Below are 27,951 nucleotides of genomic sequence, written 5' to 3'. Positions count from 1 at the left end.
TGGCCTTCGGGACAGAACTGGTGGATTTGGGGAGAGGCTGCCCTGCAATGCGGGGGGGCAGGGGGGGGAGACCTGAGGGGCCGCAGATTATGGTGAATGCAGCCTTCGGGAGTGCGGAGCAGAGTTGGGCCTGGGCCCCAGGAGAGAGGTTGGAAGAGTCAGAATGTTACAGAACAAAGGAGCCAAGAGGGGCCGATACACCCATATGCAATTACTGAAAAGACCCCCTGCTAGGTTCATTATGTCCACCGCCTTATAGGAAAGACGTCTCTCAGTGCCAGAGATTTGTGAAAAGGAAAGGAAATGTTTATTTAAAACTATACAGACTTAAAGTAGTGACCTAACGTCTTCATTAAAATACCAAAGTCCTTTAGGATACCCACAGACACCCACAGTGCTTCCTTCTCCCCCTGCCCTAATTCGGGGTACATAACTCAGGAAAAGAAGCAAATGTCTGGGATCCAGGCTCCTGACACTGTCACTGCTGCTGTCCAGGCAGGGTCTCCAATCAATCCAAAGCCATGTGGTGCCTTCTCATGGCCTGCTGGCAAGAGTTCTTTCACCCTCTTTCCAGGCAAAGTCTCTCCTGCTTCCCAAGCCACGTGGCCAAAGGGAGCACCCCAAAGCCGCGTGGTCCTCTTCTACCAAAGTTGCAGGGGTCCCCACTCTGGCCCAAACCACATGGTTCTCCTCTCCACCAAAGCTGCAGGGAGGGGGGTCGCCACTCTGCCAAAGCCGAGTGGCGGTTCTCTGCTAAAGCCGCATGGTGGTTCCCCCTACTAGAGCTGTGGGGGTCTCCACTCTGGCAAAACCAAGTGGTTCTCCCTCACATGGTTGCAGGGGTCCCCACTCTGCCAGAAGCTCGTGGCTCTTTCTTCAATGGCTGCCGTGTCTGGGTTTAAATCCCCGTGCCAGTCTCCCTCTGTACCCCCATTTCTGACTCCTCCTACAGTCAGTTACACCTGCCGGCATTCCTGTACTATTCCAAGTTCACTGGGCTGCCATCGCCATGTCATGGAGCCAGTCTTCTCCAAGCTCTCATGCAGCCGCTGTAACTCGGGGGACCTGCCCCCCCAGTTACATCTTGGGGGGAAGTTCCTTCCATCCCCCTGGCTCAGAGCATGGCCACAGCTATTTAACATATCTGTGCAGCCAGTTAAAAGTTACAGATGTGTTAAGTGACCATGCCATGGATCAGCTGCAGAGCTGTTGCCGTACGAAACAGCCCTGCATGTTCCTGCTCCATGTGCCCCTTCCCCCAACTCACACCTGTGGAGGGAAGGGGTGAGGACATCTTATATGTCTTTCTAATATTTCCTAGACACTTTGAGTTCTGGACCCCATTCCAAATCCCTATTTGGCACCCCCCCTTGGCTGCACCCTGTATCAATAAGGCACCTTTCCTTCATTTGCTTTTAAGATACTGGAGAATGTTTATTGCTACCCTCCAGAGAAGAACCACATACAAAAGGGACATATTAAAAAAAAACAAATGAACAGTTTACATTGGCAGAAACACACCCAAAATATGTGGAGCTGGCATGGCTGAGAGACAGAGGAGGTGAGTGAATGTAGCAGGCCGAGAGGAGGGGAAATGGAAGGGGGTCAGGTATTGGGACAGGGGAGAGAAGGGGGGGAGGCAAGGGAAGAAGGCAGAATGTTGAGTTAGCCCTGGGAACTCTGTATTAAGCAACTCTTAAATCCATTCAACGCCGAGGCAAGTTCATGTTAACAATGTTAACACTGGAATTTAAATAATAAAAAAATCTCCGCAAGTCTAAATACTTAGCCTTTTAGATCCCAGAGATGATTGAAGTTAAATAGCTCTGTGAGGAACAGCACAGCATGGAAAATAACTAGGTTTACCCGGTTAAGCTGAGCATAGAAAGCCGTTTCCTGAATGGCTCCTTTGTCAGCCTCGGGCTGGAGGAGTGCGGCTCCTTTCTACGTGGTGAATTCCTTAATTGGATTTTGTTTGCCAATCTTACTTTCTCACATTGTACGATTTTAATAAATCATTATAATCATTCCCTTATGTCTTGCAAAAAATAACCTTTCTGACGGTTCCTTAGTGATTTTCCCCCCCTGTGCTTGCATCACGGGATTATTAGTGTGGCTTACAAATGAATCAGAGAAGAGCTGTGCAGCCAGGGGTACGTCTCCATCATTCCCTAGGCGGGAACTCGACGCGGGATAACCAGAAGCCCCGGGGTCATGCTGGCCTGCGAGGGCGCGGGCACAGCACGTCCAGGCATCTGATCCCCGGGCTGGATTATTGATGAGATGCTCACTTGGAAACCAGGGAGAGATCTGTCTGCTGGGGTAGCGAGGCTTCTGCAGGGAACAGGTTTATTGGGGATGCGTGTGCACTGGTGGTTCTGTTGCCTGCTAAGCTACGATTCTTCTCCGTCAGTTGTTGTTGAGGAAGAACTTAATTAGTGTAACTGATGTGCTTGGTGAATGTCTGGCTCCAAATACACGTCTCCTAAGAGTCTTCCGCGATTGACCTCCTTTTGCAACACTGAGAGGCTTTCTTAGTCACCCATTTAGGAACTGGACCTTGGACCCATGCCTCTTCCTTTACATTTCCAGTGTTTTCTTTTCTTTTTAAAAGATTTATTTATTTTTGGAAAGAGGGGACGGGAGGGAGAAAGAGAAGGAGAGAAGCATCAATGTGTGGTTGCCTCTCGTGCGCCCCCTAACGGGGACCTGGCCTGCAACTCAGGCACGTGCCCTGACTGGGAATCGAACTGGCAACCCTTCGGTTTGTAGGCCAGCACTCAATCCACTGAGCCACACCAGCCAGGGCTCCAGTGTTTCTAGTTGGCTGCTTTGCTTGTAGACACCAGGGCTTAGAGTTGATGCAGTCAGTTCCCGTGATCCTGAAATGTAATGACTCCTTACAGTGGTCGAAGTTGGTGTGTCTCTTCCTGGAGCTTCTCCCCACCCCCCTCCTTGCCCACTCTCCTCTGCGACACAGCTGAAGTGGCCACAGATGAGGGGGACCTTCCCCAAGCCTGCACAGCTTTCACAGCCCCCTTGTGGGTGGAGGGTTGTGCAAGTGGAGGTCACTTTGGGGAACAGGCAGTTACAGAATTTTCAAGACTGGGCTTGTTTATTTGGCAATTCAATGCCCCCAAAGAGTTAGGAGCATTCAGTTCGGCTTATTTCCAGTTTGTTCCATATGTGAGTAACCAAGCCGAAGATCTCCATGTAGACATAGAAGTGAATTTTGAGCCTGAAAAGCTTTGCACGCTTGCCTCTGTTCTCTGACCCCCCTCCTTTCCCCGCCTCCCTACCCCCCAATTAAAGGCAACCAGCTTGAGGCCATATTGGTGGGAAGGCAACAGCCTTAATCTAAATTTTGCTCTGGGCCGGCTCCCTCGTTTGGTGGCAAACACTTAGTGGGAGGTGCCGAGGAAGGCCTTGCATCTGTGTAATTTTTCCATTTGTATTTCTTCCTCTTTTGATTTGGTGTTTGCTCCTTGTAACTCCAGGCTTTTTGACTAATGCCTCACGAGGCTACAGGCCTTGAAAATTTTTTTTCCTCTCGGTGTCTGCTGGGTCTGACATGTACAGCATTTATAGCCCACCTAGGTGCCAGCAACATTCTTGTTTGCTTGGCTGAGTGCGTGCCTACAAAAGCTTAGAACCAGAATTGCCCGCAAGAGCAAAACGCAGACACACAGTGCTTAACACATGAAAGAGAAAAAGACAACAATGGAAGGAAGAAGGCAAATGTTTTAAAGCTGTTAAGCTTTTCTGCTGCATCTGTCAAACAACCCTCCAAGTTCCTGCATGTGTGATATTTTTACTTTGGCTCCCGGGTGGGGAGAAGCCTCGTCGTCCCAGCCCTCTGCTGTGGATCGAGGCCACTGGACAGGGCCGTGACTGGCGGTGAGAAGCCAGCTCCCCCAAGGACCCGGGGGAAGCTGCCGTGCCTGCCTCTGCCTTTCTTCGCTCAAAAGTTGGCAAATGCTGGTCATGTCGTGAGTCTATTTATAGCAGGCACACACTCACCACCTTGTTCTTTTCTTAGCATCAGCTTGACACGCTATCAATTATCCATGAGGTGAATGACAATACCAGGGACGGTATTGGAGGCAGGTGCCCCGAGGTGAGACGGAGAGGGGGCGGAGGTCACCCAGGGACAGCTGCAGGTGCACAGGGTTCAACAGACTGTCCTTGCTGCTCGTCAGCCAGCGAATGGCTCCAGACGTCCCGGGGGGAAATCCTGGGCCAGTTGCCCGGCTGACTCCAATGCTGCCCTTCTCACCCGTGTCTGCTTACCTCTGAAAAGCCCACTTGGAAAGGCATGGTGCACGACACAGAGGTGGGGATCTCCGTGCAGAGGGGACCAGTTGTGTTATATTCCAAGTCACAGGAGGGGCAGATGCAAGGCCTGGGTAGGGGCTGCTGGGGAGGCAGGCGCATCCCCACCCCACCCTCCTCCTGGTGGGAGTGCATTAGCTGTGGGAGGACGGACACGGGGGCACCCTGAGGTGGCCCATGCCCCCTCTGTCCTCGGCCAACTGTGTCTCCTTGCCTCCCTCGCACGCTCTTTCTGCCTTCTTGGACTCTGGACTAGGTAGTTTGTTTCATCGTCGTTTTGCTGCTGCTGTTCTCTTGCTTCTCATTGACAATTTACAACTTAGGTTCCCTTTTTGGAAACAACTTCTCTTCCTTCCCCTTTAAATAAGAATATCGGGGCAGAATCATTGGTTGCCCCATCTCAGTGGGACTGGTGGCCCTGAGGCCGTTTTCTCATTCCTCTGCCATTCATGTGGGCTGCTCTCTGGGAGCCGGTGGGACCGGCCGGCCCCCAGAGCTGTTATAACAGTGCTGATGTCCTTGAGGTTGTAGTTCAGGAACGGAGTTGCTCAGCCCATGGTCTCTGTTCACCTGGGGCTGGGAACCGGGCAGAGAGAAAAGACTGAATTCGAGTCACAGAGAATGCAAAGTGAATTCGTCAAACATTCTGTCAGCCCCTCGTGTGGGTACAAACTGGCTCAGGCCTTACACCCCGTTCCTCTCTAGGTGTTTTTGACTCCTCTGCCCCTCTGCCCCTCTGTATCCTTTGTCAGGGAGGGGCTGACTAAATCTTCCCCTGAATGTGTGTGTGTGTGTGTGTGTGTGTGTGTGTATGTGCTCGCTCATAGGCAGACTGCTTGGGGACAGGGCAGCTGGGTCCTGCAAGGCCTTGGAATTCTTGCAGGCTTCCTGCGTACCCTGGTGGGCGCTCCAACAGTAGCTGGCAGACTCTCCCAGGGATCCCGGCTCCAAGTCTAATGCCATCTGCCCGGCTAATCCACTTTCCGGGCCAGTGTCTAGCGCCAGAGTGTGTCTGGATCTGCGAGTATCCTGGTGCCATTTAAACCGACTCCCAGCTCCCGGGGATCGGCTTGCAGCCTTTGTTATCTTTTGGCAGAGGCACCCGATCTTTTTCTTTCTCCTTCTCTCGGTGGTCAGACCACTGAAGCTTAACTTGGTCTATTATTTAGGGACCTCGTGGGGAGGAGTCGAGGCGACCGCACTGCACACACAGTCCCAGGCTTCCAGGCGGGCAGTGTGCGCGCGTGTGACTGGTGTGTGCGTGTGAGTCCGTGAGTGCCAGCGGCTGTTTGGAAGGATGAGTCTGGGGTGGATGAACCTCTTCTGCAGAAGCTGCAGGAACCAGGACGGGCGTGCAGGGCCGGCATCCTCATCCTCGTCCTCGGATGGCTGGTGAGTACCGAGGGACTGACTGCCTAGTTTTTGTTCTGAGTTGTAGCCAAAGCCAAAAAGGTAGTCGATCAATAGTAGGCCTTTCCTTCTGCCCCTCTTTATAGACTCAAGTTTGTGAATCAGGACCCCTGTTTATGCCTTTGCGGAGATTGTGAGATCTGACTTTTCTCTTATTTTTGTATTGATTATGGTATGGGAGGGATGGGAGTTTGCCACCCACAGATGTTCATGATTAATTAATTACCTACCTCTTCCTCTCGGTTTCCCCTGGAGTTTATTATATGGGGAAAAACCTTTCTGGAACAGGCTGAAGGGGGCTTGTTCTGTGGACAGGTTTCAGAAATAGCTAGAGTTTTAGTCTGAATGTCATTGTGACAGCATTTATGATTTTGAAACGTATTGACAGATTGTTTGTGGTTATGTATTTAAGCCCACGGTCAGTCGTATGTACATTGTATTAAATATAGTTAAATGATTGGCTAGTGTCTAGACATAATCAATAAACGGAGATGTTGCTTTAGTTTTTGATTGTTATTATCATATTGTTGTTGTCTGTTTTCTTAACACGCTTGTTGAGAGTCCATATAGGATCAAATGTTTTCTCAGTGAGACTGGCAAAAGGATCATAAATTGTTCTTATGCTTGCTTTTATGTTCCAAGATTTAATCCGGGGATTGGGAAACTATAGTGCACAGGTCCATATGGCCCACTGCCTGTTCTCGTGAATAAAGTTTTATTGAAACACAAGTACATCATGGAGTTAGGTAGTTGAGACAGAATCTCTGTGACCCACAAAGCCTAAAATATTTAGTACTTGACCCAACAGACTCAAGTTGCCGTGTTCTGGTTTGATTTGCTCTTTTCCTTGATGTACTTTCAAAAGGTGTACAGTGATACGAAATAGTTGGGGGTTCTTTTTTATTGAGTTATAATTGACATATAACATTATATTCGTTTCAGGTGTACAACCTAATGATTTGGTATCTGTGAGGGGATCTATAATGGAAGAATGAGTCCTTATTTGTGCACAAGGAGATTCTAAACCGACTGAACTTGCAGGAGAGAGGCCCCTGCACCATGTACAGGGACAGATATTCACAGGCCCTGCCAAGTGCAAGGTAGCCTGTCAGGTGCTCTGAGGGGTGCTCAGGTGAATGGAATGCGTCCTGAGCTCAGAGAGTTAACTTTCCAACAGGAGGAGTCTGCTGTTTAGTAAGGATGTCTGACAGGCACTATAGAGTCGGTAGAAAAATACCGTATTTTTGCCGTGTATAATGCACACGTTTTTTGCCCACATTTTTGAGGGGAAAATAAGGATACGCATTATACACGGGTATAATACTAGATTACACACCAACCGTGGGTATAATAATGGGTATGATAATCCCATGTAGAATGTGCACAAAAATGTGGGTGCGTGTTATACACGGCAAACTCTACGGTACATATTGTTATGGGATTCAGAGGACATGAAATGACTTCTGTAGCCCCACGTGGTAGGTGGAGACTGGAATGGGAATTAAGAAACAGAGTGTGGCGAGAGACGCTTGCTTCTTGTAGCAGCAAAGGAGAGTGCTGTTGCCTCCCGCTGCTCGCTGAGGTAGACCTGTGCCTCTGTGCTGGGGGAGGCTCGTTCCTTCCCAAGAAGGGGTAGGGGGAGCCTTGGCCAGCTGTTTGCCATGAGAGGCACAGTTACCATAGACTCAGGGATGCCTCACTTTAGGCCCCAGTTAGGAACCAAAATAGGATTAAAGCCAGAGTAGATTAGGGATCTTCGACTAATATCTCACTTATTTTATAACTGAAGAAACTGGGGCCAGCAGATCTAGTTAGCTGTATAAAATTGTCTCTGGAACACAGGACTTCTGACTGCCTGGTCTTTAAATTCTATTACAGTATTTTTCTCTCTCTCTCTCCAATTTTTAAGCCAGAGTCTCCGAGGTGCACAGGACATCTCAGTGTTATTAGCATAAAGTCTCAATGCTTTAAAGACCTGCATTAACATGCCAGTCCTTTCTTTGTCCTCCAGAATTCCCAATGTCACAATTGGAGGAATAAAGTATTGACGGAGAGACTTAAGGCTCTGTCTTCTCCCAACTGCCCTGGGGGACTGCGTATGGGGTAGACCTTCCCAGGTTGGGAGGGGCTTTTGCCTCTGCTGGAGTGCCCCTATTTTTATACTGCTGCCATAGGGCTTTATTTGGGGGGAGGCATAGGGATGGGTAGATGTGGAAATGGCCTACAGGTCATGGGGGAAGCCTTGAACTTCCATTCAGCTGCCAACCACGCCTGACACTGTGCTCTGCCTGTCTGCATTTTCCTGGTCTCTGCGGCCAGTTCTGGTCCTGTTTTCCAGCTCATACCCAACCCCACTGAGCATATCAAGCTCCAGATTCTGGGTCCCACCGGAGGCCCGGTCATTGCAGGAACAGCCCCATTCCTACCGACACCCGGAGTCAGGACTTCCGGGACATCGTCTCCACTTCAGGGATGGCATTTATGCACTGCACATCAATTCACTCATTTAACAGTGTCCTAGGCAAGGACGTAATGGTGAAGATGATCAACTCCCTACTCGCATGGCCTGTGTGTTTGCAGATGGGGAATGAGGGTTGGATTTTGAGTAACCTCAGATATCCTGATTTCTCATGTGTAAAATGATAAGTTTGAAGTTGGTAAACTTAAATATCCTTGTTTGGTTAAACATTCAGCCTATAAAATTTCTTCTTCTTCTTATTTTGTAAAAGATTTTATTTATTTGTTTTTAGAGGGAGGGGAAGAGAAGGAGAAAGAGAGGGAGAGAAACATCAATCAGCTGCCTCTTGCATGCGCTCCAATCAGGGACCAAACCTGCATATCAATTCACTTACCCAACCAGGCATGTGCCCTGACTGGGAATCGAACTGGAGACCCTTGGCTTTGTGGGATGATGCTCAGCCAACTGAGCCATGCTGGACCGGATTAAAATTTCTTCTTTTCAATCACTTTTCCCCCTCCTTCTCACTTCCTCTGCCTACAACTGATTGAATATTATGTTAGCTAAAGGGATAAAAATAACGAGGAATGTTTATGCAGCCCCCTGCCCCCCAAAAACGTGAAAGAGAGAGAAAAACAGGAATTCTTTAGATCCTGGGTAAGACAGGCCAGTTGGATATCAAAGTGGGAAGCAACAGCCCTTTGACGCCTGTGGTTGGAGGGGGGACTTTGCTTGGGAAAAATGAACAGCATCTCTAGAAGTGATCGAGGATGTGTCAGCCAGGAAGAGGGGCGGGGGAGGTGGAGAGCCCCACAGCTCTCCCCTTACCATAGTGTTCTGCTCTTGTGTTTTGCAAATTGAAGAAACACAAACAGCTGATATTTTATGATTTGAGCACGGAAAGGCAGAAGACAGAGGAGCTGTTTATCATAGGCGAATGAAAGACTTTTGTTTTATTAGTCTAATGATAGTAGAATGGCCGGAGCAGGATTCATAAATTCTTGATGATCACTCTGGATACAGCAACCATACATTTCCATTTCAAATACTGCATTCTGTTGTCTCCATAAATAATCCCGCAGTCGTAACTTATATGTTAATATTTGGTTCAGAAAATGTAATCACCGGTTGCTGTTTTAGTCTGTGAGGCATGATGCTAAATTATCTTGTCATCCAACTCAATTTTCATTGTTATCTCTTTGGCAATTTTATTGGAAGAAACCAGTGACTTGTAAATTATAAAATGTTAATAACCTCAGTCATAATTTCCTCCCATTACCCACGTGTTTTTAAGATGCCTTCTCTCAATTCTGACGAATATTTCTCTAAAGGTTTTACAAGGGCTGGATCAGGATTTGTTTGGTGCAATTAGGTTGAGCATGGTGGATTAAAATAAATTTTTGGTGGTATATAAGCAGTATACTATCAGACACTGAATGAACAAAAATCCTCTTTAGTGGTGCTAACCAATTAGATTCCAGGGTCTATTTGTTACAGCAGCATCGTCTAGCTAGTCTATTCTAATGAATACAAACCTATTTTATAGACAGTAAAATAAGGTCTTTAAAAAATTGAAAGGTTGCCCTGGTTGGCGTAGCTCAGTGGATTGAGCGCAGGCTGCGAACCAAAACATTGCAGGTTCGATTCCCAGTCAGGGCACATGCCTGGGTTGCAGGCCATGGCCCCCAGCAACCGCACATTGATGTTTCTCTCTCCCTCTCTTTCTCTCTCCCTTTCTTCTCTAAAAATGAATAAATAAAATCTTTTAAAAAATTGAAAAGTAAAAAAATACACAAAAGAAAATAAAAATTCCCTTTGACTTCCTTTTTATCCCAGGAAATCATACTGGAATGTAAGCTGTCCAAGAGGCGGAGGTACTGTCTGTCCTGTGTGTGCCCTGTGTCTGCTCCAAATAGTACTCGGCACGTAGACACTCAGCAGATGTCTGTGGGGTGGATGAGTCACTACTTCAGGTGTATCCTTCAAGTCTTTTCTTTCTGCATACATGTGTAAGCAGACTCCATAGTAATGGTCACGCCTTTAAATCGTATTCTGTGTTTCAGTTTTGTACCTGACTCATTCATTCCAACCATGGATATATCTATACTTGGAAGTTTTTAGAGGACCAGGAAAAAATAGAATGGAAATAGCATTATGTAAGTAATGATTTGGGGACATTTTGTTTATATTTCAACTCTTAGTGATTAAGAAATTTGGAGTTGGTCTTTCCTTTTTTGTGCCTTCACTCATTATCTGCAGAGCTGTATTTTAGCATCAGCATTTAGTTGCAGGTAGTATTGGATGGTGATGATGATGATGATGATGATGATAGTGATACATGGACAAAAGTAAGAGCTAAGATTCTGGAGTCAGAGGAACCTGATTTTGAATCTCTTCTCTCCCGTAGTAATAGATCATTGACCTGGGACAAGTGTCTTATACTTTGTAAACCTTGTTTCGCTGTCTGTAAAATGGGCTTGCACTTGTGAGGATAGGCAAGCGGGAGTATGTGGCCATAACAAATAAGTCCTGGCATCTGAGGGGTGCAGCACAATACAAGAGTGTTTTCTGCTCACACAGAGTCTGAGGCAAGGCTGGGTGGCTGGGTTGGGGTAGGGGTGGGGTAGGGGGAGTGCTCTCCTCTCTCTTTGACTCAGGGTCCAGGTCGCCGCCTTCCTGTGATTCTGCCATCCCATCTCAACATGGGATCTTCAACAGCAAAGGAGAAGACAGCCTGCTGACAGCAGCCACGTTAACTGCTCCATGCGGAGAAATTACACATCGGCTATCACTGTGGCTCCCGCGTCACTGTGCAGATCTAGGCCTGTGGCTGCCCTCAAGCGCAGGGGCTGGAGGAGGGTGGTCAGGCACTAGGGAGGGAAGGGGACCAGGAGTGGTGAGAACTGGTGGTTTTGCAGCAGGTCTAGTGACAGTGACTTCGGTCAGTGTTGGCGTCATCCCGACCTTCACCAGCCTGTGGTTAAAAAAACTTCGATTACATTCTGTTTTCTATATCTTATGTTATAATGGCAAGGACTCTCAGTAGCCAAAGTGCTAGAAATAACTTGCTGTCAGAATACCTTTCAGGGATTCTGAGGAATTTGCAATGTCCTGCCTTCTGGGTATTCTCTAAGAGTTTGTTTGTTTGTTTATTTGTTTGTTTTAAACCCTTACTTGATATGTTTATTGATTCTTGGGGAGGGACATTGATGTGAAAGAGAAACATCAATCGGTTGCCTCCTGTACTTGCCCTGACTGGGGATTGAACCCACAACCCAGTTGTGTACCCTGACCAGGAATCGAACCCTAGACCTTTTGGTGTATGGAGTGACGCTAGAACTGACTAAGCAAGAGGGTCTTAGATTTTCTCATCCTGGTGCCTCATCTTGCCCCTTTGCCAGCCTGGTACCACTGAGAGCACTTGCCCTGTGCCTGTCCTGTCCGCCACCACATTGGGGACCGCCACTGTGCCCTCCTCTTGTGTGTTCCCTCATTCCCTTCAGGACCGTCATCACGGGGCTCAGTTCAGAGGAACCCACTGAGGCCTCGAGGCTAAAGCGAGCAAACCACAGACGATAACTTAGAGCTGTTGCCAGACGCGTGTGGACTCACAGAGCCTCAGACCTAAACCTAACACCAGAGACTCCTGTTCTGCCCATTCTGGACCCGCCCCCTGTCGACCCCACCACAGGCACTGGTTCACGCCGCTCCGTGCTTGAGCGTCCAGACCTGAGTTCCCTGCCCTGTGTCAAGGCATTTAAAAACAAACAAACAAACAAACAAACAAACAAACCCATTACTACATCCAGGATGACTGCCAGTGAAAACCCACTTTCCTCCTGAGGACATTTCACAGCATCGCTGTCTGCCGTGTCTCTGACAATGTAACGCAATGATTGGCAGCACATCGACCCAAATCTGGATTATCCGGGCTCAAGCCATGGCCCATCCAGGCTGTGCTTTGGCGAGACCCTGTCCCCTCGGTGTGGCCTTTCCTCGAGGGGCTGGTTGGGGGGAGGACAGGGCTTCACCTCCCTCCTGAGACCCCAGCCTCCGTCTCCCGGGAGCGGAAGTCTGGAGATGCAAGCAGGATGTCTCAGGAACAAACCAGGATCTCAAGGATTGATCAGTTCTGGATCAAGCTTTGGGAGAAAAACAAAAACAACCCCCCCATTTTAGCCCCACGCACACAGTTCTGTTCATGCGGCCATTTTTCATCCTTAAATAGGTACTGAATACGTTAGTCTGAAGTTTTTCGACTGGTTTTCTTTTTTTTTTTTGCGGGGGTGGTGAGGTTGGGGGTGGGGAGTTAGGCTTTCCCAAAAAAGAATGGGAAGGAGTTTGTCCTCCAAATATCTGCCCCAAAGGAAAAACAAATAGTCTTCACTTTGTAAGGCAAAAACCTACAAATGGGTGTTTTTACAACCTCACAACAATTTTAAAAGTCCGATTCCCAGCAGAATTCCCTTATGTTGGGTATTAGGATTATAATGAAACAGTCTCGCATTTCCATGTCTTATCTTCCCACGAATCTCTTTATATAACAAACTCCATTTACATAAAAATGTTAGTCCTGCTGGGGTTACTTCGGGGCCAAGCCCTTGTTCCTCACTCACCCACTTAATTTTTCCTTCCCAACTTCGATTTTTTTCTCATTTATTCTCTTTCTTGCGGCAGCCCTGAATGAAACATAGGCTATTTATATACCGGGGCTTTCATTCCGTGAGCATTTCCTTTGTGGTTTGCATATTGATCTCATCACGTAGGTCTGAGCTTGTTTCTGCCTCCGAAATGACTTTGGCGTGCACCTGGGTCTGCGTGCTCAGGTCCTGCCTGTCTGTGGGGGGGGGGGGGGGGCGGGGCGGGGGTGATGGAGCGCTCCCTCCGCTGTCCCTGTGCACACCTGGCCGGGGCGGTGGTCCCCGGCTGACTCTTGGGCACTTCCTTAGTTAAAGCTCTGTTACCACCCAGAACACCTCAGGCTCTCTACCGCCAGGGGACCCTAACTCGGAAGGATTTTAACGTTCTGTTTCTTCCTCTGGGAGGTAACAGCTCACCCACCGCTGCCAGAACTGACAGAACTGGATGGCAGTAGGTGGGCGAGGGTGGTGGAGGTGGCGCGAGGAATGGCAGTCATCAGTTTGGGAACAGCCTCCAAGCCAAAGAACTGCCTTTGGCATTTGAGAACAATATGAGAGCGTTCGTCTCTCTCCCTCCGTGGAAGAAGGCACGCTGTAAATCTGACTCAAGCCAGGAACTATTTATGGGAGATCGTTATGGAAGAGCTGCTAGGTGATTTTTTGGTTAGTAGAGGCTGGGAGAGATTGTGGCTTGGGCCACGAAAACTTGCTGGGGACTCCCGGTAAGTTTTGTCCAGGTGCCCAATAAGGCAGATGTAAGCTCTTGATGGGAGTCTTTTTAAGAGAACTGAAATTGTGCTTCTGCCCCGTGTTTGCAGATGTAAAGGCATTAGCATAGAGGGTTGTGATTGGGTAGCAGCCCCTACGGTTTTCAGCGTTGCTAGGACTGGGAGGTTTTATTTTCAACTCTCGAGTGCACTTTTTTATGTCACCCACAACATTGCAAATGCGTGAAATTGGAGCGAGCATCCAAATTTGTCCCCACAGCAATCATACTGGCTTTAACCACCAGTGCCTGAGGGACTGGCTCCCGCAGAGATTCAAATAGGTATTTGGGCACAGGTGGTCATGATGGCGAGCAGGTTCCAATCAAGCCCAGCCCCCCAACCTGGGGGTTGGGTCGTTCTGTCACTCAGGCACAGGTGTCCCTTGGAGCACTGCCCCGTGCTTCCTGCAAGGAGTCAGCGTACAGAGGGATGTGACGTATTTGGAATCAGAGATAAGCCAGAAGGAACCTTGTGGGATTAACTCTCTTCTTTAAGTTGGGTCGTGTTTTTTACGTGCCCTCTTCTCAAACCTCCGCCTTCCCCCACCCGTCTATCTGCGTTTGCTCTGAGTATTGCAAATGTCAGGTTTGTGTGCACAGGCATCTGTAAACCGGAATGAATAATACCTCCAAAGTGTATGCACAGGAGTGTGTGCCTGCGGCAGGCAGACTGTTGCACACTTACTGTCTCTTACTAGTCAAATTAAGGAGATTGTGTAGCGAGACCTTCCCTGGGCACAGCCTCTGACGGATTGGTTTTCTCCTCTTTTGGTGTTCCTGCCGGGGTGGGAGGCACGGAAGGAGAGGCAAATGGCTTGCTGCAAGCGAAAATGGTACTGTCCTTCCACGCGGGGACGGGCATTTCATTGGCCTGTTTACATGTGTTTTTCTAGTTTGCAAAACAGCCCTTCGAGTGAAGATTTTGTAGCCCGTTTTGAAGATGAAGAAATTGAGGATCAGAGAGGTTCAGTAACTTGCCCAGTCGCTCAGTGTGTGATGGACTGGGATTTGCCCCCGGAGCCACCTCCAGAGCCCACTTTGCCCGCAGTGTTCCGGCGGCCTGGCACACGGGGCGCGGCCGAACAGCCGGGCCAGCTTTGGTCTGACAGCAGCCGCGGCCGAGGCGGGTTTCGTTTTTGGTGATGGTTATTTAAAATGCCCGGCCCCGGCTGAGCATTCCGACACCAGCAAGCCCGCGAAGCTTTCCAGAGATGTTCCCTTGGTTAAATATTTGCACGGCTTCAGAACACACTGAACAGCCAAGCATGGGGCTGATTGATGTGGAGGGAGAAGGGGACTGGGCTGCCTCGGTAGTTTCTAGTTTCCATGTTTTTGAGGCTGGAGGAGTGACTGCGGCGAGTCCCTGAGGACAGCCTGATGGATGTTCCCCCTACACCTGCCCCTGCCAGAGCGGAGGCACAGGGCAGCCAGGCTGATGCCCCAGGGGAACTTCTGTTCAGGCCGGCCTCAGGCGTCCTCCCCGAGGAGATGCCTCGCATCCAACAACACCGGGCGTTCCTGCCAGGCAGCACTGATTCGATCTCACTTTTCCTCCAGGATGGCGCAGATAAAATCCGAACTGGGAAACGGAGGAGGCCCGTGTCTCCTCCAGGATTAATGAACGGAGATATTTTAAACTTATTTTAGAATGTCCGTTTGCGCAGCGTGTCTCTCGGGCTGCCGAAGCAGAGTGTGCGCTTCCGTTTCCTAGAGGCCCTCATTTCCAAGTCCTGTTGCAGGACTTCAAGGAGGAGCAGGGATGCTCAGAAGTGCCTTGCTGTGGAGGGCTTACCCTTCAGTTTTACTCCAAGGCAAGTGATGGGTTGATGTTCTCGGTTGCAATGAGAGGCTGCTCCTTTCCTTTTGCAACCTTAAAGTCACAGGGGCGCAAAATGACTGGGCAACACCCGGAGGAATCACCGAGTCCTCCGTGCCGACCTTCTCTGGTCAGCCAGGTCCATTCTGCAATTGGCGAGAACAGACTGGGAAGCAGCTGTTCACTCTCATCTGCTCTAATGACGAATGGGAAAAACAGGGAAGAAGGGAATCAGGGGGCATATGTCCAAAAAGAACTTCCTCTGGATGGTCTGGAGGATAAAAAGCCTCCAGGAGGACCAGGCAGACACATCTGTGGAGCACTTTTTATATTCGCCAAACCCTTTCACAGCCACCCTCCCACTGGCCATTCTGACCGCTACACGGTGTGTTGGACAAATGGCGCTGTTCTTCCTGGTGGAGCGAGGGACCAGGGCTTAAGACCTCCCCTTGCGAGATCAGCAGGAGAACCAGAACTGGCGTCCACAGAGAAGTCCTGCCTGAGGTCCCGTAGGAAGCCACACCATCCCAATTTCCAGATGTGTTTCCCTTTTATGCAGATGACGCAGCATCTCTGAAAAATCCAGGGAAGCCTGAACTTTTCTTGCTTAACATTTTAGACATGGGAGGAGGCTGAGAATTTACTGTGTCCATCCTTTCATTTTAGAGATGAGGAAAATGAGCGCCAGAGAGAAGGTGTGACTTTCACAGGGTGGACTAATTCTGGGGCCCCAGCTAGTCTGTCAGGCACCGGGTGTGAATGCACCAAACTGCGCCATGGGAGAACTGAGCCCCACAGGCACGTGGCTTAGCCAACGGAGGTGGCTTTGTGCAAAGGAAGACATGCCCCCCTTCCAGGGGCACACAGAGCCAGGCCGGATCATGGCTTAGAGAGCTGGGTGCGGGTGGATGTGAGCTCCTGGTCCCTGATTTGTGATTCAGTAACTGTGCTCTGTACACAGTGTCTCTGCCTGGTTCTCCAGCTCATTTAATGCGGATTGGGATGGGCAGCATTACTGAGTGAGGGAGTAAGCTCTTCATCGGGTAGATGAAGGTGTCCATATGTCTACTAATCGCCCTTAATTGGCATAAATCAATCAAACTTGAAGGATAACGGGTGAATCTGTCTTTTCTTCTTTGTAGTGATGGGCATGAATAATTAGGGTGAAACCAGACCCGCGTGTGCTGGTTTGACTGATGACGGACATCTTCAAAATTGTAGCGAAGGAAAGAGACTTAATGAAAGTCTGGCAAACTTCACCCTGAGTATCTAATGAATTGAATGTGAAAAGGGAAAAGAGAAAACCCTATTTCTCTGTGTATTAAAAAAAAGTGCAAGACAGGGCGGGTCCTTTGAAGAATCATTTCCCAAGTGTACACCACTGCAGAAGGACATTTCCTCTGGAGCCAGACTTCAAATGGACAAAGTCAGGTTGGTGTCAGCAGTTAATGCTGAAGGTTTTAAATGTACCTTCCCCTCAACGTTGCTACAAGTGCCTTTTATTTATATGGCATTTTATATCGGAAGGTCAAAGTCCATGTGACATTGACAAGTCGTGACAAATTCTTTGGTAGTGAAAATAGCCCTACATTACGGTGTTAAGATCTTTATTGTAAATAATCTTAGAGTGGCCCAGGCTCCCCTTTGTATATGCCTCATCACAGTTATAATATAGCTCATTATTCGTAGGCTCGTGTTTAATGTGTGTCTCCCGCATTCACTTGGAGTCCATCTAGTACTCTGGCTAAGGATGGAGGCCCTGAGGTTGGTTTCAAAGTTCACTTTTGTCCATCAGTAGCTGCGTGACTCTGGTTAAGTCACTTAATCCCTCTGTGTTTCATTCTGCATCTGTGCAATGACAGTCACATTAGGACATATGTCATAGGGCCGTATACTGGGTGCATTGAATGCGGGAACCCATGTGGTTGATTAGCACCGTGCCTGGAACACGGAAACCCTCAGTACATGTTGGCTGCTACTGCCACTGGACTACGAGGGACTATTTCTGCCTTATATCATGTTATTCCCAGGTTTGGGGCCCATAGAAAAACAGCAGATATTGGTTGAATAAATTAACAGCCCATTTCTTCGTAGCTCCAGTGCAGTGAAGCCTCAGATTGCCACAGATGTAATGTGTGAAATTAGCTCCCATGCGGCTGGGCCTTTTCTTCGGTGCGGCGTATCTGTTGCCACACTTCGTTTAACTCCAGATGGATGTGCCCTTCCGTTGACAGCTGATGTTTAGAGCAGCGATTTCCAGCCGGTGGGCCGCGAGGGTTTTTAATGCATGCAGTACCTGGCTTTTTAGTCAGGGGTGCTGACCTCTTTTCCCTTAGGGTGTCCAATACCAAAATGACAACCACCAACACAACAATAGCCGTCCACTGTGAATGAATCAAAATTATACCTGTTTTTTTTTTTGTCAGATGGACAAAACGTACATTTTTTTGTGGTGCTGCAGAAGTTTACTCATTAGTTTTTGTGTGCCGTGAGATGCAAACGGTTGAAAATCGCTGGTTTAGAGGTGTTTCCAAACAGGGCCTCAAACAGTACCCAGGAAAGCAGGAGGTACGGTTTGGGGTGATGATAAGTTCCCTGGGCACCAAGTCAGGGGCTCGGGTTCCAGTCCAAGACAGTCAGAGATTTCACGGCACCTGCTTACACTGACCTTTTTAAATCAAATGAGCTGATTAGCCTCAATGATCTTTCAGGTCTCCTGCTTTTCTGTTTTTTTTTTTTAAAGATTTTATTTATTTTATTTATAGAGAGGGAAGGGAGGGAGATATATATAGAGAGAGAGAAACATCAATGTGCGGTTGCTGGGGGTCATGGCTTGCAACCCAGGCATTCCCTAACTGGGAATCGAACCTGCGACACTTTGGTTCGCAGCCCGCGCTCTGCTTTTCTGTTTTCTAACACTAAGATTTTAGTTATTTCTATTAATTTCTTAAATGCACTGATACCGTTAGAACTTCAGATAATAGAATGCAGATTCTTCTGCACATAGTTTCTTCATATTCGAAGAAATCTTGCTGTTCACAGGAATTCTTCCACGAATATTTCCTGTAAATCAAGAATCATTTCAAATGCAAATAGTTGTCTTGTAATGTCCCTGCTTTGAAAATTTGCATGCTTTTTAAAAAATAAGGCACATCTAAATATTTTCAAGGAAAGCTAACACCATTTGGTGAGCACACACAGCCACAACGTAGAAAACTGAGTATTTGGGGTCCTCTTTTAAAAACACTGTCCTGTTTTTTGCCACCCAATTGTATTAGCTCAGTAGTTTTCAGTTTGCTTATTTTTTTGAAACTGAGTAGCTATAATTTTTAGGAGTTGGTTCACAGATTACTCATTCTTCTGATTCACCTTGATTTATAAGAGATAATAAATACAGATCACTCTTTAAAGCCACTATTGTTAATGATGTGAGGGCAGATACTAGAAAAAATTGGACAGGGTGCTTCTCTCATCTTGCGGTTCACGATGAATTTAACCATGCCTCCATATCTAATGTTGAGGGCCTGATGCAAGATCTTGATTGACAAAATCTATTTCCTCCTCCTATTCAGTCAGCCCCTTGGAAGCTAGAGCCTTCTGATTAAATTAAGCGGTTTTTATAAGGAGCAGGCGATCCCATATGTCCGTCTCAAGTTTCTCTTTGCTTCCAGTGTCTTTCCTCGATGTTTGTTTCGCACAGGGCAGACAGGATGCTGTTTGTGGGTCTGTTGTTTGACCTTCACTTACAAAAAGGCTTTAAGTATCTTCTCCTTCAGCTCACTGTTTTCAGACTTAGACTCATTGATTGCTAAGCACTCCAGTGCATTCTCTCACTTACTCTTCACAGCAACCTGATGAGGTAAGGGCTACTACTAGTCCCATTTTGTCTTTTCAAAAAATAAGCTGCAGAAGAACTAAATAATATTCCCACCGTCACGTAGCTCATAGGAGGTTGAGCCAGGTCTGACATTCAGGTTTGTGTTTCCCCCAAACCCTTGCCGTTGCCGTGGGATGCTCTGCCCCTTTCAGAAGCCTAGCTGGATAGAGAATGCGTGCTAAATATATTCCATGTTAATGCCGGAAATGATTTCCTGATGTTCCCAGCGTTCACGTCGGCCAGACTGCAGAATCTGTTTCGACATTTACGAAGCGAGTGAGGCCCACTCAATGATGTTTTCTTTGAATTTCCCTTTGGTTTATCTTGGGAGAAGTTAGAATCAGCTGGGGTGGAGAAGGAGCGAAGAGAACTTCTTGGGAAAATAAGCAAATGCCGCATCCATCAGTATTGAGTGGCTCCAGGTACAACACAGTGAGCTGTGAGGAACCCTGTGCTGGATACTCAACCACAGTCATTCCCGCATCTTCAGCTGCTGTTCCCGGGGCCAGGGCAGCAGGGCCTGGAAGAGTGAGTGCCAGTGCCGCGCATCACTCACCCGGCACGCTGCAGCCAGCCGGCACAGGTGTTCCCTGCGGGTCGCCAGCCCTGATTCCTGCTCTGAGTCACTTCGTTTCTCAGGAAACTTTGCCCTTCCCTGTTGCTGGGCCAGGAAGAACCCACTTGGTCTGTCCTAAATGGTGTCCTTAACTTTCAGTTTGGAGGACCAAGACTCGGGCTTCTGCCTCCCTCCTTCACCAACACACAGACCATTGGTGGTCTTGGTGTGAACAGGTTCACTGGGAGACTGGGAGTGCGGGCTGGACCATTGTGGGCTGAGCAATGACTGGGAAGCTGGGGCGATGTGAGCTACATGAACCTTCTCTAAGAAAGGAGTGAGATTTGGGAATGTTTTCAGGCTGGGAGGAGTAGATGTAGAGTGTGCGCGCGCACACGTGTGTGTGTGTGTGTGTGTGTGTGTGTGTGGTGGAGAGAATCAGTGCAGGGGCAGGCGTGGGGATGCTGTTTGGAGATGTAACTATGAAATCATCAATGAACAATAATATGGGAGACGGGTTGAGGGAAGCAAGGCAGAAAACGGAGGTGACTTTTCATGTCTACCCTCATGAAGGAACAACGTTCGGAACTTGCCAAGCAGCTAAAGATGTGGTACATGGGGACATTTGGAGCAAATACTATAGTGATGTCACAGTGGCTTCAGATGAGTCACAAAGTCTGCCTCGTTCTGGTGCCTTTCAGATCCCAAGAAATGCTTCTAAGACTAAGCTTAGCTGCGCTGCAAGAAGAGGTCAGTGGTTGAGGGCACTCAAGATCACAGGTGCTAGTGCAGTTGTGGTGAAAGGCCTTGATGGAAGGAAGTAAATGGTTGAACATTCTTTTAGCATGCTAGACTTGTGAGAGCCCCTGAATTAGAATATTTGACTATAACAGATATGTTGCATGCAAAGTACTCGGGCACTGCAAATCAAGCAAGGTTTAAATGACCCGGCATTAAGTGCTCGAGCTCTGTTGCACAGCTTGTCTGCAACACGAGCGATGTCATGCATCTTTGTTAAATACCGATAAGGCTCCACTGTATGAAAGGCGTACAAAATGTATACTGATGAATACCTATTGACAAGTGGTTATACGTATACTATTGTGAGCCTAGATCACTATTTGGTCTACTAGCTAGTATTTGCATAACTAGTATGAGCATAGCAATTGCCACGTAGGCAAATAAATTCATATTACATACGACAGAGCTGCAGGTTTTTGCAAGAACTGTGAATGAGTTGTAAAGCGTTGTCGGAAGATGGAAACTTTTACTGAGACACAAAAGTGTTTACATGAATTAGAGATTGTCTCATAAACATACATAATTCATTTAAAGTTGCATGGCCCAACTAGAGCATGAGCAGTTAATTGCAGAAGGCCTGATCAGGCAGAGGTGAGGACCGAGACATGGTGTGGGTTTTTATTTTGGGACCAGCGACTCGAGTTCGTTTCAGCAGATTCTTGAGGGTCAGGTGGGCCAAGCTCCAGACAGAGGGTCTGTGGTGTATTCAGCGGTGAGGCCAGATTTAGGAAGCCAAGAAAGCAAACATTATGGGGAGCAACTAACTCCAGAAATCAAGGTTAGGTAGGGTCAAGGACTAGAGAAATAGAACTTGAGATAATGACATTGCCATCAGAGTACAGATGTTGGCTTGATTTATGGAGGAAAGGCTTCGCTGTCTAGTTCCTTCTAGAGTTGGAGGTTCACAAAGTGTGCAGGTTCACTCAGGCTGCTGCTAACAGCTACCATTAGTGGGGCCTATCCTGTGTGCCGGAACTGTTAATGCCATGAAGATTTTTAGTAGCTTGTGTATACCCAGTGCTGGAGAAAGGGTAAACAAAGTGGACAAAGCCCCTGTTCTTGTGAAGCTTATGCATAAGTGGAGGGATACCAGATACATGGGCACGTATATAGGAAGTTGGAGGTGATAAGCACTTTGGAAGATGGGAGGAGCAGAGCCAACTGAAGACTCCTGGGAAGGGAGTGAAGATTCCACGTGGGATGCTCAGGGAAGGCCTGGCATTTTGAGCAGAGCTACGGTATTAGTGTGGGCACAAGCCAGGCATGCTGGGGAAGAATGCGGCGAACAGAGGGGAGAACGGACACAAAGGCTGTAGCATCTCCACAGAAAACTGCTTGGCAATACAAGGGGCAGGCTAGACTGTGCAGAGCCTCACTGTGGTGATTTGAAGGGCTCTGTCTTTTAATCGAGTGAAATGGGAAACCAGTGGAGGCTGCTGTACGCATTCTGAAACTTTAGCTCTGTTATCCTCACCACACTGGTATGAGACGGGTAACGTTATTACTGCCTTTTCGCTTCAGTGAGGAAGCAGAGACAGCAGGAGCTCAAGTGACTTGCCCGAAATCAGCTTTGAAGCAAACTGGAGCGAGGATTTGAACCCAGGCGGTCTGATTGTAGAGCACACACAGGTTGCTTAGGAGACATTACAGGGATGCAAGGACATTTGGTAGGGGGGCGGGGATGCATGTGTGCATCACCTTAATTGTGGTGATGGTATACATTTGTTAAAACTCATCAGATTGTACACTTTCAATAAGTGCAGTTTCTTGTGTGGCGGTTGGCACCTCAGTAAAGTTGTAAAGGAAAATGTTTTAAAAAACGTGGGGGAGGCCTTGAAGGAGTTTAAAGCAAGGGAGTGACCTCTATGGTTTTGGAAGGGTGGCTAGGAGATGAGTTAAAGAGCCAGCACGAAACGCCAGGGCAGAGCTGGTACGGAACTGCATGAAGCAGCTGTAGCGCGACTGTGGAGAGCGAGGAGGCGCGGGGCTCGAGGGTGACACTGCCAGGCCCTAGGGACGAATTCGAATGAGGGACGAGCGGAGGAAGGATTCTGGGATGACTGCCGATGTGGGGGCTTGGCCAGCGCTGAAAATGTCCGGAGGAGCAGGTTGTAGAGAGAGGGGATGGCCGCCGTAGGCATGCTGAGATGGGGGTGCCTGTGGGGTATCCAGGCCAAGTGGGAACTGAACTCGGGGAGACTCGGGGTTTTGAAGCGGAGACGTGGGAGCGGTGCGTGAGAGGTTGTTGACGCCAGAGGCACAGAGGCCGCACTGCAGGGATGAGGCTCTGAAGCTCTGGGAGTGATCAGTGTTGGAGATGAGGTTGGAAATATTTGGTGTGCGTTTTGCCCCGCGCCTCCTTTCATATTCATGGGAAACGCTGCTCGTTGATCGTAACACTCTTCCCTTTGGACATCCGTTAGCAGAGCGTTCTTAGAGTCCACACTGTGTTTGATCAGTGTGGATGCGGAAGATGAATTCCTATTTCCATGGCTGATGTAAGCAGTAAACTTGAAACCGTCAGGGAGAGGAAGGAGTGGTCTTAGAAGCCAAGAGAATGTCAAGAAAGAGGAAGTAGCCAGTGTAGACTGAATCCAATAAGAACTGACATGCATTCATTGGATTTAGCCACGAGAAGGTTAGTAATGGCTTTGTCAGGAGCGATTTCAGTGGCACGAGAGGGCAGAGGCCAGATTACAATAGATTCAACCAGAAAAGTGAGGTGGTCTGTTCTTCCCGGAAGCTCAGCTCTGAAAGAGATAAGTAGGCATTTTAATGAAATAGCCTGTAGTATTTTTGTAAATTTTGTCCCAAATCAAAGAGTTATGGGAGTTTTGATGGATTGTCACATTTGCTCCTTAACACTTGGAAGATCCTTGGACTCTCTCTGCTAGGAGGCAGATGTCCTTAATTTGGGGTGATGTCCTGCCCTGAGGTCTGGGGGGAGACTGTTGGGGGGGTCAGAGTCGTCTGGTTGCTTTCCCATGTGCTGCCCCAGCAGACCACGCCCAGATAAAGACAGGAGCCCCGAAAAGTGACAAAGCTCAGGGTGCCTGCCATGACTGAGGGCACTACTTCAGCCTGAGATGGTGAGATGGTCTTTTTTCCATTAATTTGGAGTATTTCTTTACTTAGTATTTCTAAATAGTATTTTCCTTCTAAGAGTGCTTAGTTGGCAAAAGAAATAAATGGGCACCTCCCTATCCATCATCCCATTCTTTCTCAATGATTCTAATTCCTACTAACGGCCATCTTTAAAAAACTGTTTTAGTTTTTCTGGGACAGCATTCATTTGGACAAAGTGAACTGACTAGGATCATGAAATTATTGTTAGTCCTTGGGAGCTACAGACGTGTGGCCGAACCCCCCAGGCCTTCACAGAAAAAGGACACGAGATTACCCATTGAAGTTACACTTCAAACCCAGCTATAACAGAGAGATGGACACAGTCACCTTAAAAGATACAGAATGTCTCCCTGCCCGTCGGGCTTGACTTCAGCGTGATTAAAAGCATTCATATGTCTGATGGAACAGTGTATTGGCGAGCAGGGAGGCAGATTCGCCATGGAAACACAGAGAAGCCCCCGGGCAAAGAGAGCCGGTGGTGTCGATCCACGCACTGATTAGACAAAAGGGAACCTCAGCAAATGGATGCCACTGGGTACTTGGGTTGCAGGGTCGAGACCAGATGGGTGCACTAGGTCAAAGAGGCCTGATGCCACCTCTTCCATTCGCTGCACCCGACTCACCCCCTTCTCTTTCCAAGTAGGAAGGGAGTGCTCTCTCTAGTGCTGGGCATAGACACTGCTTCCCATGCAGACTGAGAATTCAAGACCCTGTGCAGCTTTCACTGATAGAAATTAGTAATCTGGCATTCTGGGTTTGTCCCTCGGCCCCAGTTGTGGGAGAAGATTCTTGAATGTGCTGAGAAAGTCTGGTGAGGGGACTCTGTGACATTAGCCAGTGCAGCTCCCAGCTGTGACTTTTCCCAGGTGGCAGCAAACTTTGATGTTGTCACTGCTTTTTTTAAAAATTTTTTCTCCCCCCAAGTTTATTGAGAAAAAATTGGCAATGTAAGTGTATGTATTCACAGTGTACATCGTAGCTATTTGATATGCATGTAAACTGGGACATGATGACCAAGATCAGGGTAGCATATCCGTTACCTCACATATATAGTGAACTCCGTGTGAGGGAACTCTATGATGGACTATTTGTCTTGTGGGTCTTGAAAGGGGTGGGTAGAGAAGGGTTTAATCACAGTAAAATAGTTTCCTGGACCTTCAGTTCTGACCACAAACAAAACGTTCTGGTTTAAGCTTTTGCTATGAAAAAGTTTATTATATGTAGTTTTCCTTGTGGTTTGCAAATTATTTCACTTCTAAGGCTCAAGGCTGTTGACATGTCCATGAGCATCTGGGGGAATTTCTTTTTTAATTTAGTCATTTGAGTGTTTGATATGCAGTTGGTGAAGTTCACAAGTTTGTAAACATTCTGATTGAATCATCTGAGTTCCTCCCCTACTTTTTTCATCTGCTCCTTTGTCGTTATGTAAACAGCCAGTGTGGGGGCGGTGATACCTCTCTATGTAAATATCCCTTCCTTCTGCACTTGATCTGAACTTGACTCTGCACTTGACTCTGGGTGGTACACGCTGGGTGTGGACAGGCTTTGCCGAGGAGGAGGCGTGGGATTCAGCAGAGCCCCTGTGATTGTTGCTTGAGTGGCTGTGCTCAAAATCTTCTCTTTGTGAGGACAACTTTTTTGGTTTTGTCTCATGATGTTTTTAGGGATAAAAACAAGATAAAATATTAACTTGTTGAGTGTCTCTCCTCTTAGATGACGGTCACAGTGCTCATGCTCACCGCTGCCGTAGAAGAGGTTGGCCGGTGACTTCTGCCCCCTTTCTCCCTGTTGTGTGACTTTAGGCACCTGATTATTAATGTCATCTCAGTTAAGGCACAGGGTCCTGTTTCCATGGAAATGGCATTAGGAAGTAGCTGCGGGAAGTGAGCATCTCCTTGGCAGTCAACATTTTGTTTTCCTGTGCACATCTTGAAAACAATAGCACCCTTAACTAACAGATGCTAGCACCCTTAATAAATAGATGCTTTGATAAATACAATGGAAACATATAAATAAGAACTATTTCATCAGAGTTTATGTCAGACCAGTCAGAACAAAGTAGCAAGGTCATTGAGGAAGGAGGACTAGACCACCAGGGGGAAGTCATAAAAGTTGTACCAGGACCTGCAAGGTAAGATTTTTCTGAGGAAATTAAAATAGAGAAAGTGATGTATCATCAACATTGTTCATAAATGTGTGTGGTCAGTAGCAGGGGTCAATAGTAATACATCAAGAATCCTTGACTCCTAAAAGATAATTTTTATAGAGACACAGTTTTAGAGATTCTCACCTGGTTCTCAGCTGACTTCACGAAGTATGGGTGGTTGATGATATTGCCCCAGATGTCAATATTTGACCCCTCCATGGAAGAACTCATAGGAATAAAGGCAAGCTCATGGCCACATCCTGTGTGAATTATTAAATTAGAATCACACATTTTTCTTGGATTTTTGGAACTCTGAGGTACTTTTAGCAACTAGCATCATACTTCAGCGCCATTGTGTTTTGATTAATGATTTTACCTGACAGGGGTGTGTTTTTGTAACCAGGGGATTGTTTTACCTGATTTTACTTCTCAGAATGGTGTCCGTAAGACAAGTGCTCTGAGACTGGACTTGGGTGGGGAGGGGAAGTAGGCAAGAGGAGAGACCCGTTCGGAAGCTCTTGCCGCAGTCTGGGGGAGGGCGGCTTGGATTCGCGTGGGGACAGAGGAGATGCAGGGAAGGGAGAGCTTCAAGGCTTGGTGTGGAGGTAGAGTTGACTGGGTTTAGTGCTCATGCATTTTGGAGGTTAAGGGTGATGAAGTCCCCAAGAAGGGGGTGAGAGGGTGATTACCCCCTCTGATGGGGAAGGACCAAAAGCTCAGTTTGGGCCATGGTAGGCAGGAGGGGTCTTCAAGATGAGATCTGAAGCAGCCTGTGGGGGGTACGAGCTGGGACTCTCGGACCACAGATGTGGCGTGTTGCAATAGCTGAGGCTGGCGAGGATGTGAACATTCTGTTTCATAACTATACTTAGGTACAGCGTGACGGCCATCAGCATAAGAGATGATAGTCTCAAGGCAAAGGGACGATGATCGGGGTCAGGCCCAGTGGAAGTCCGTCATCAGTAGACTTGCAGAGAACAAGAGAGTTGGGCTGGAAGAGAAATTTAAAACTTCCCATGTTGTTCTCTTTGGGTTTGACTTACCTGGAAAGTTATGTCTGAAAGGGAAACAGTGGCTGCTATCAGAAGTCAGGAAACAAAGGCATAAGAAAAGAAAAGAAATTAGCACCACTTTTAGTTTTCTCAGGTTAGTTAAATCTACTTATGTTTTGTAATGAGAGAAACATGACAAAGTTTTTAAAAAATTATACAACAGCCCTGATTGGTCAGGCTGAGTGGATTGGACATCATCCCACAAAGTGAAAGGTCACCAGTTGGGTTCCTGGTCAGGGCGCATGCCTGGGTTGCGGGCCAGGTCCCGGGTTGGGGGTGTGCGAGAGGCAACCTGATCGATGTTTCTCTTGCACATCGTACACCAGTGTTTCTGTCCCTCTCTTTCTCCCTCTCTTCCCCTCTCTCTAAAAATAAATAAAAATCTTTTTTTTAAATAAAATTATACAAGAATTTTTAAGGCATTTGAAATAAGATACCTTTGTTAGAATCTCATTTCCAAGTTGAAGGGAAGTTTCAAAACAAGTTTCACAGTTTTAATGTTGTCCTGTGATGTCTCCGGCTCACCGCAGGGACCTGGTGATAGAATAAGGAAAACCAGAGGGAGAAGGCTATAGACCCCAAAATTTAATGACTTGGGGGGAAGATATTGGATTAGGGGAAATTTAGTTATTCGGACTGTTTGTAAAGGTGGCCTGTGTTGTATCTCTGCCCAGGAGACGATATTTCAAATATCTTGAGCTGTAGATTTCTTAAACAAAACAAAACAAGACAAAACAAAACAAAACAAAACTACCAAGGATGGTTCTGATTTCTCTCTCCTCTGTTGATCTTTTGACCAGCATTTTTCTCGGCTGCCTAAGGCAAGTGTGCATTCACACACATGCACACACACACACACACACACACACACACGGCACAGCATTATGGAAGGAGGAAAGAGGCATCAGGAGCAGGCCTGGGAGAGAAACCACAGGCTCCGGGAGGGAGTGGTTTTAACGAACAGAGGCGGG

The 27,951-nt window shown here is 47.6% G+C and overlaps 1 protein-coding gene across 4 annotated transcripts in view; it reads left to right on the top strand.

The window, feature by feature from the left end:
• Positions 1-27,951, top strand: part of DGKI (diacylglycerol kinase iota) — a 400,657-nt gene that overhangs the window by 86,328 nt on the left and 286,378 nt on the right. Inside the window, exon 1 of one of the 4 annotated variants that reach the window (XM_036010941.1) lies at positions 5,630-5,724. The exons of the other annotated variants lie outside the window; for them this stretch is intronic. Within the exon in view, the coding sequence (XP_035866834.1) occupies positions 5,630-5,724 (95 nt within the window). Of the gene's footprint in view, positions 1-5,629; positions 5,725-27,951 lie in introns of those variants that run through there. 4 annotated transcript variants of the gene reach the window in all.

The sequence above is a fragment of the Phyllostomus discolor genome, chromosome 10 (assembly GCF_004126475.2).
Source record: "Phyllostomus discolor isolate MPI-MPIP mPhyDis1 chromosome 10, mPhyDis1.pri.v3, whole genome shotgun sequence".
NCBI lineage: Eukaryota > Metazoa > Chordata > Mammalia > Chiroptera > Phyllostomidae > Phyllostomus > Phyllostomus discolor.
Note: the sequence above shows the minus strand (reverse complement) of the source record. Positions and strands in the feature narration are given on the sequence as shown.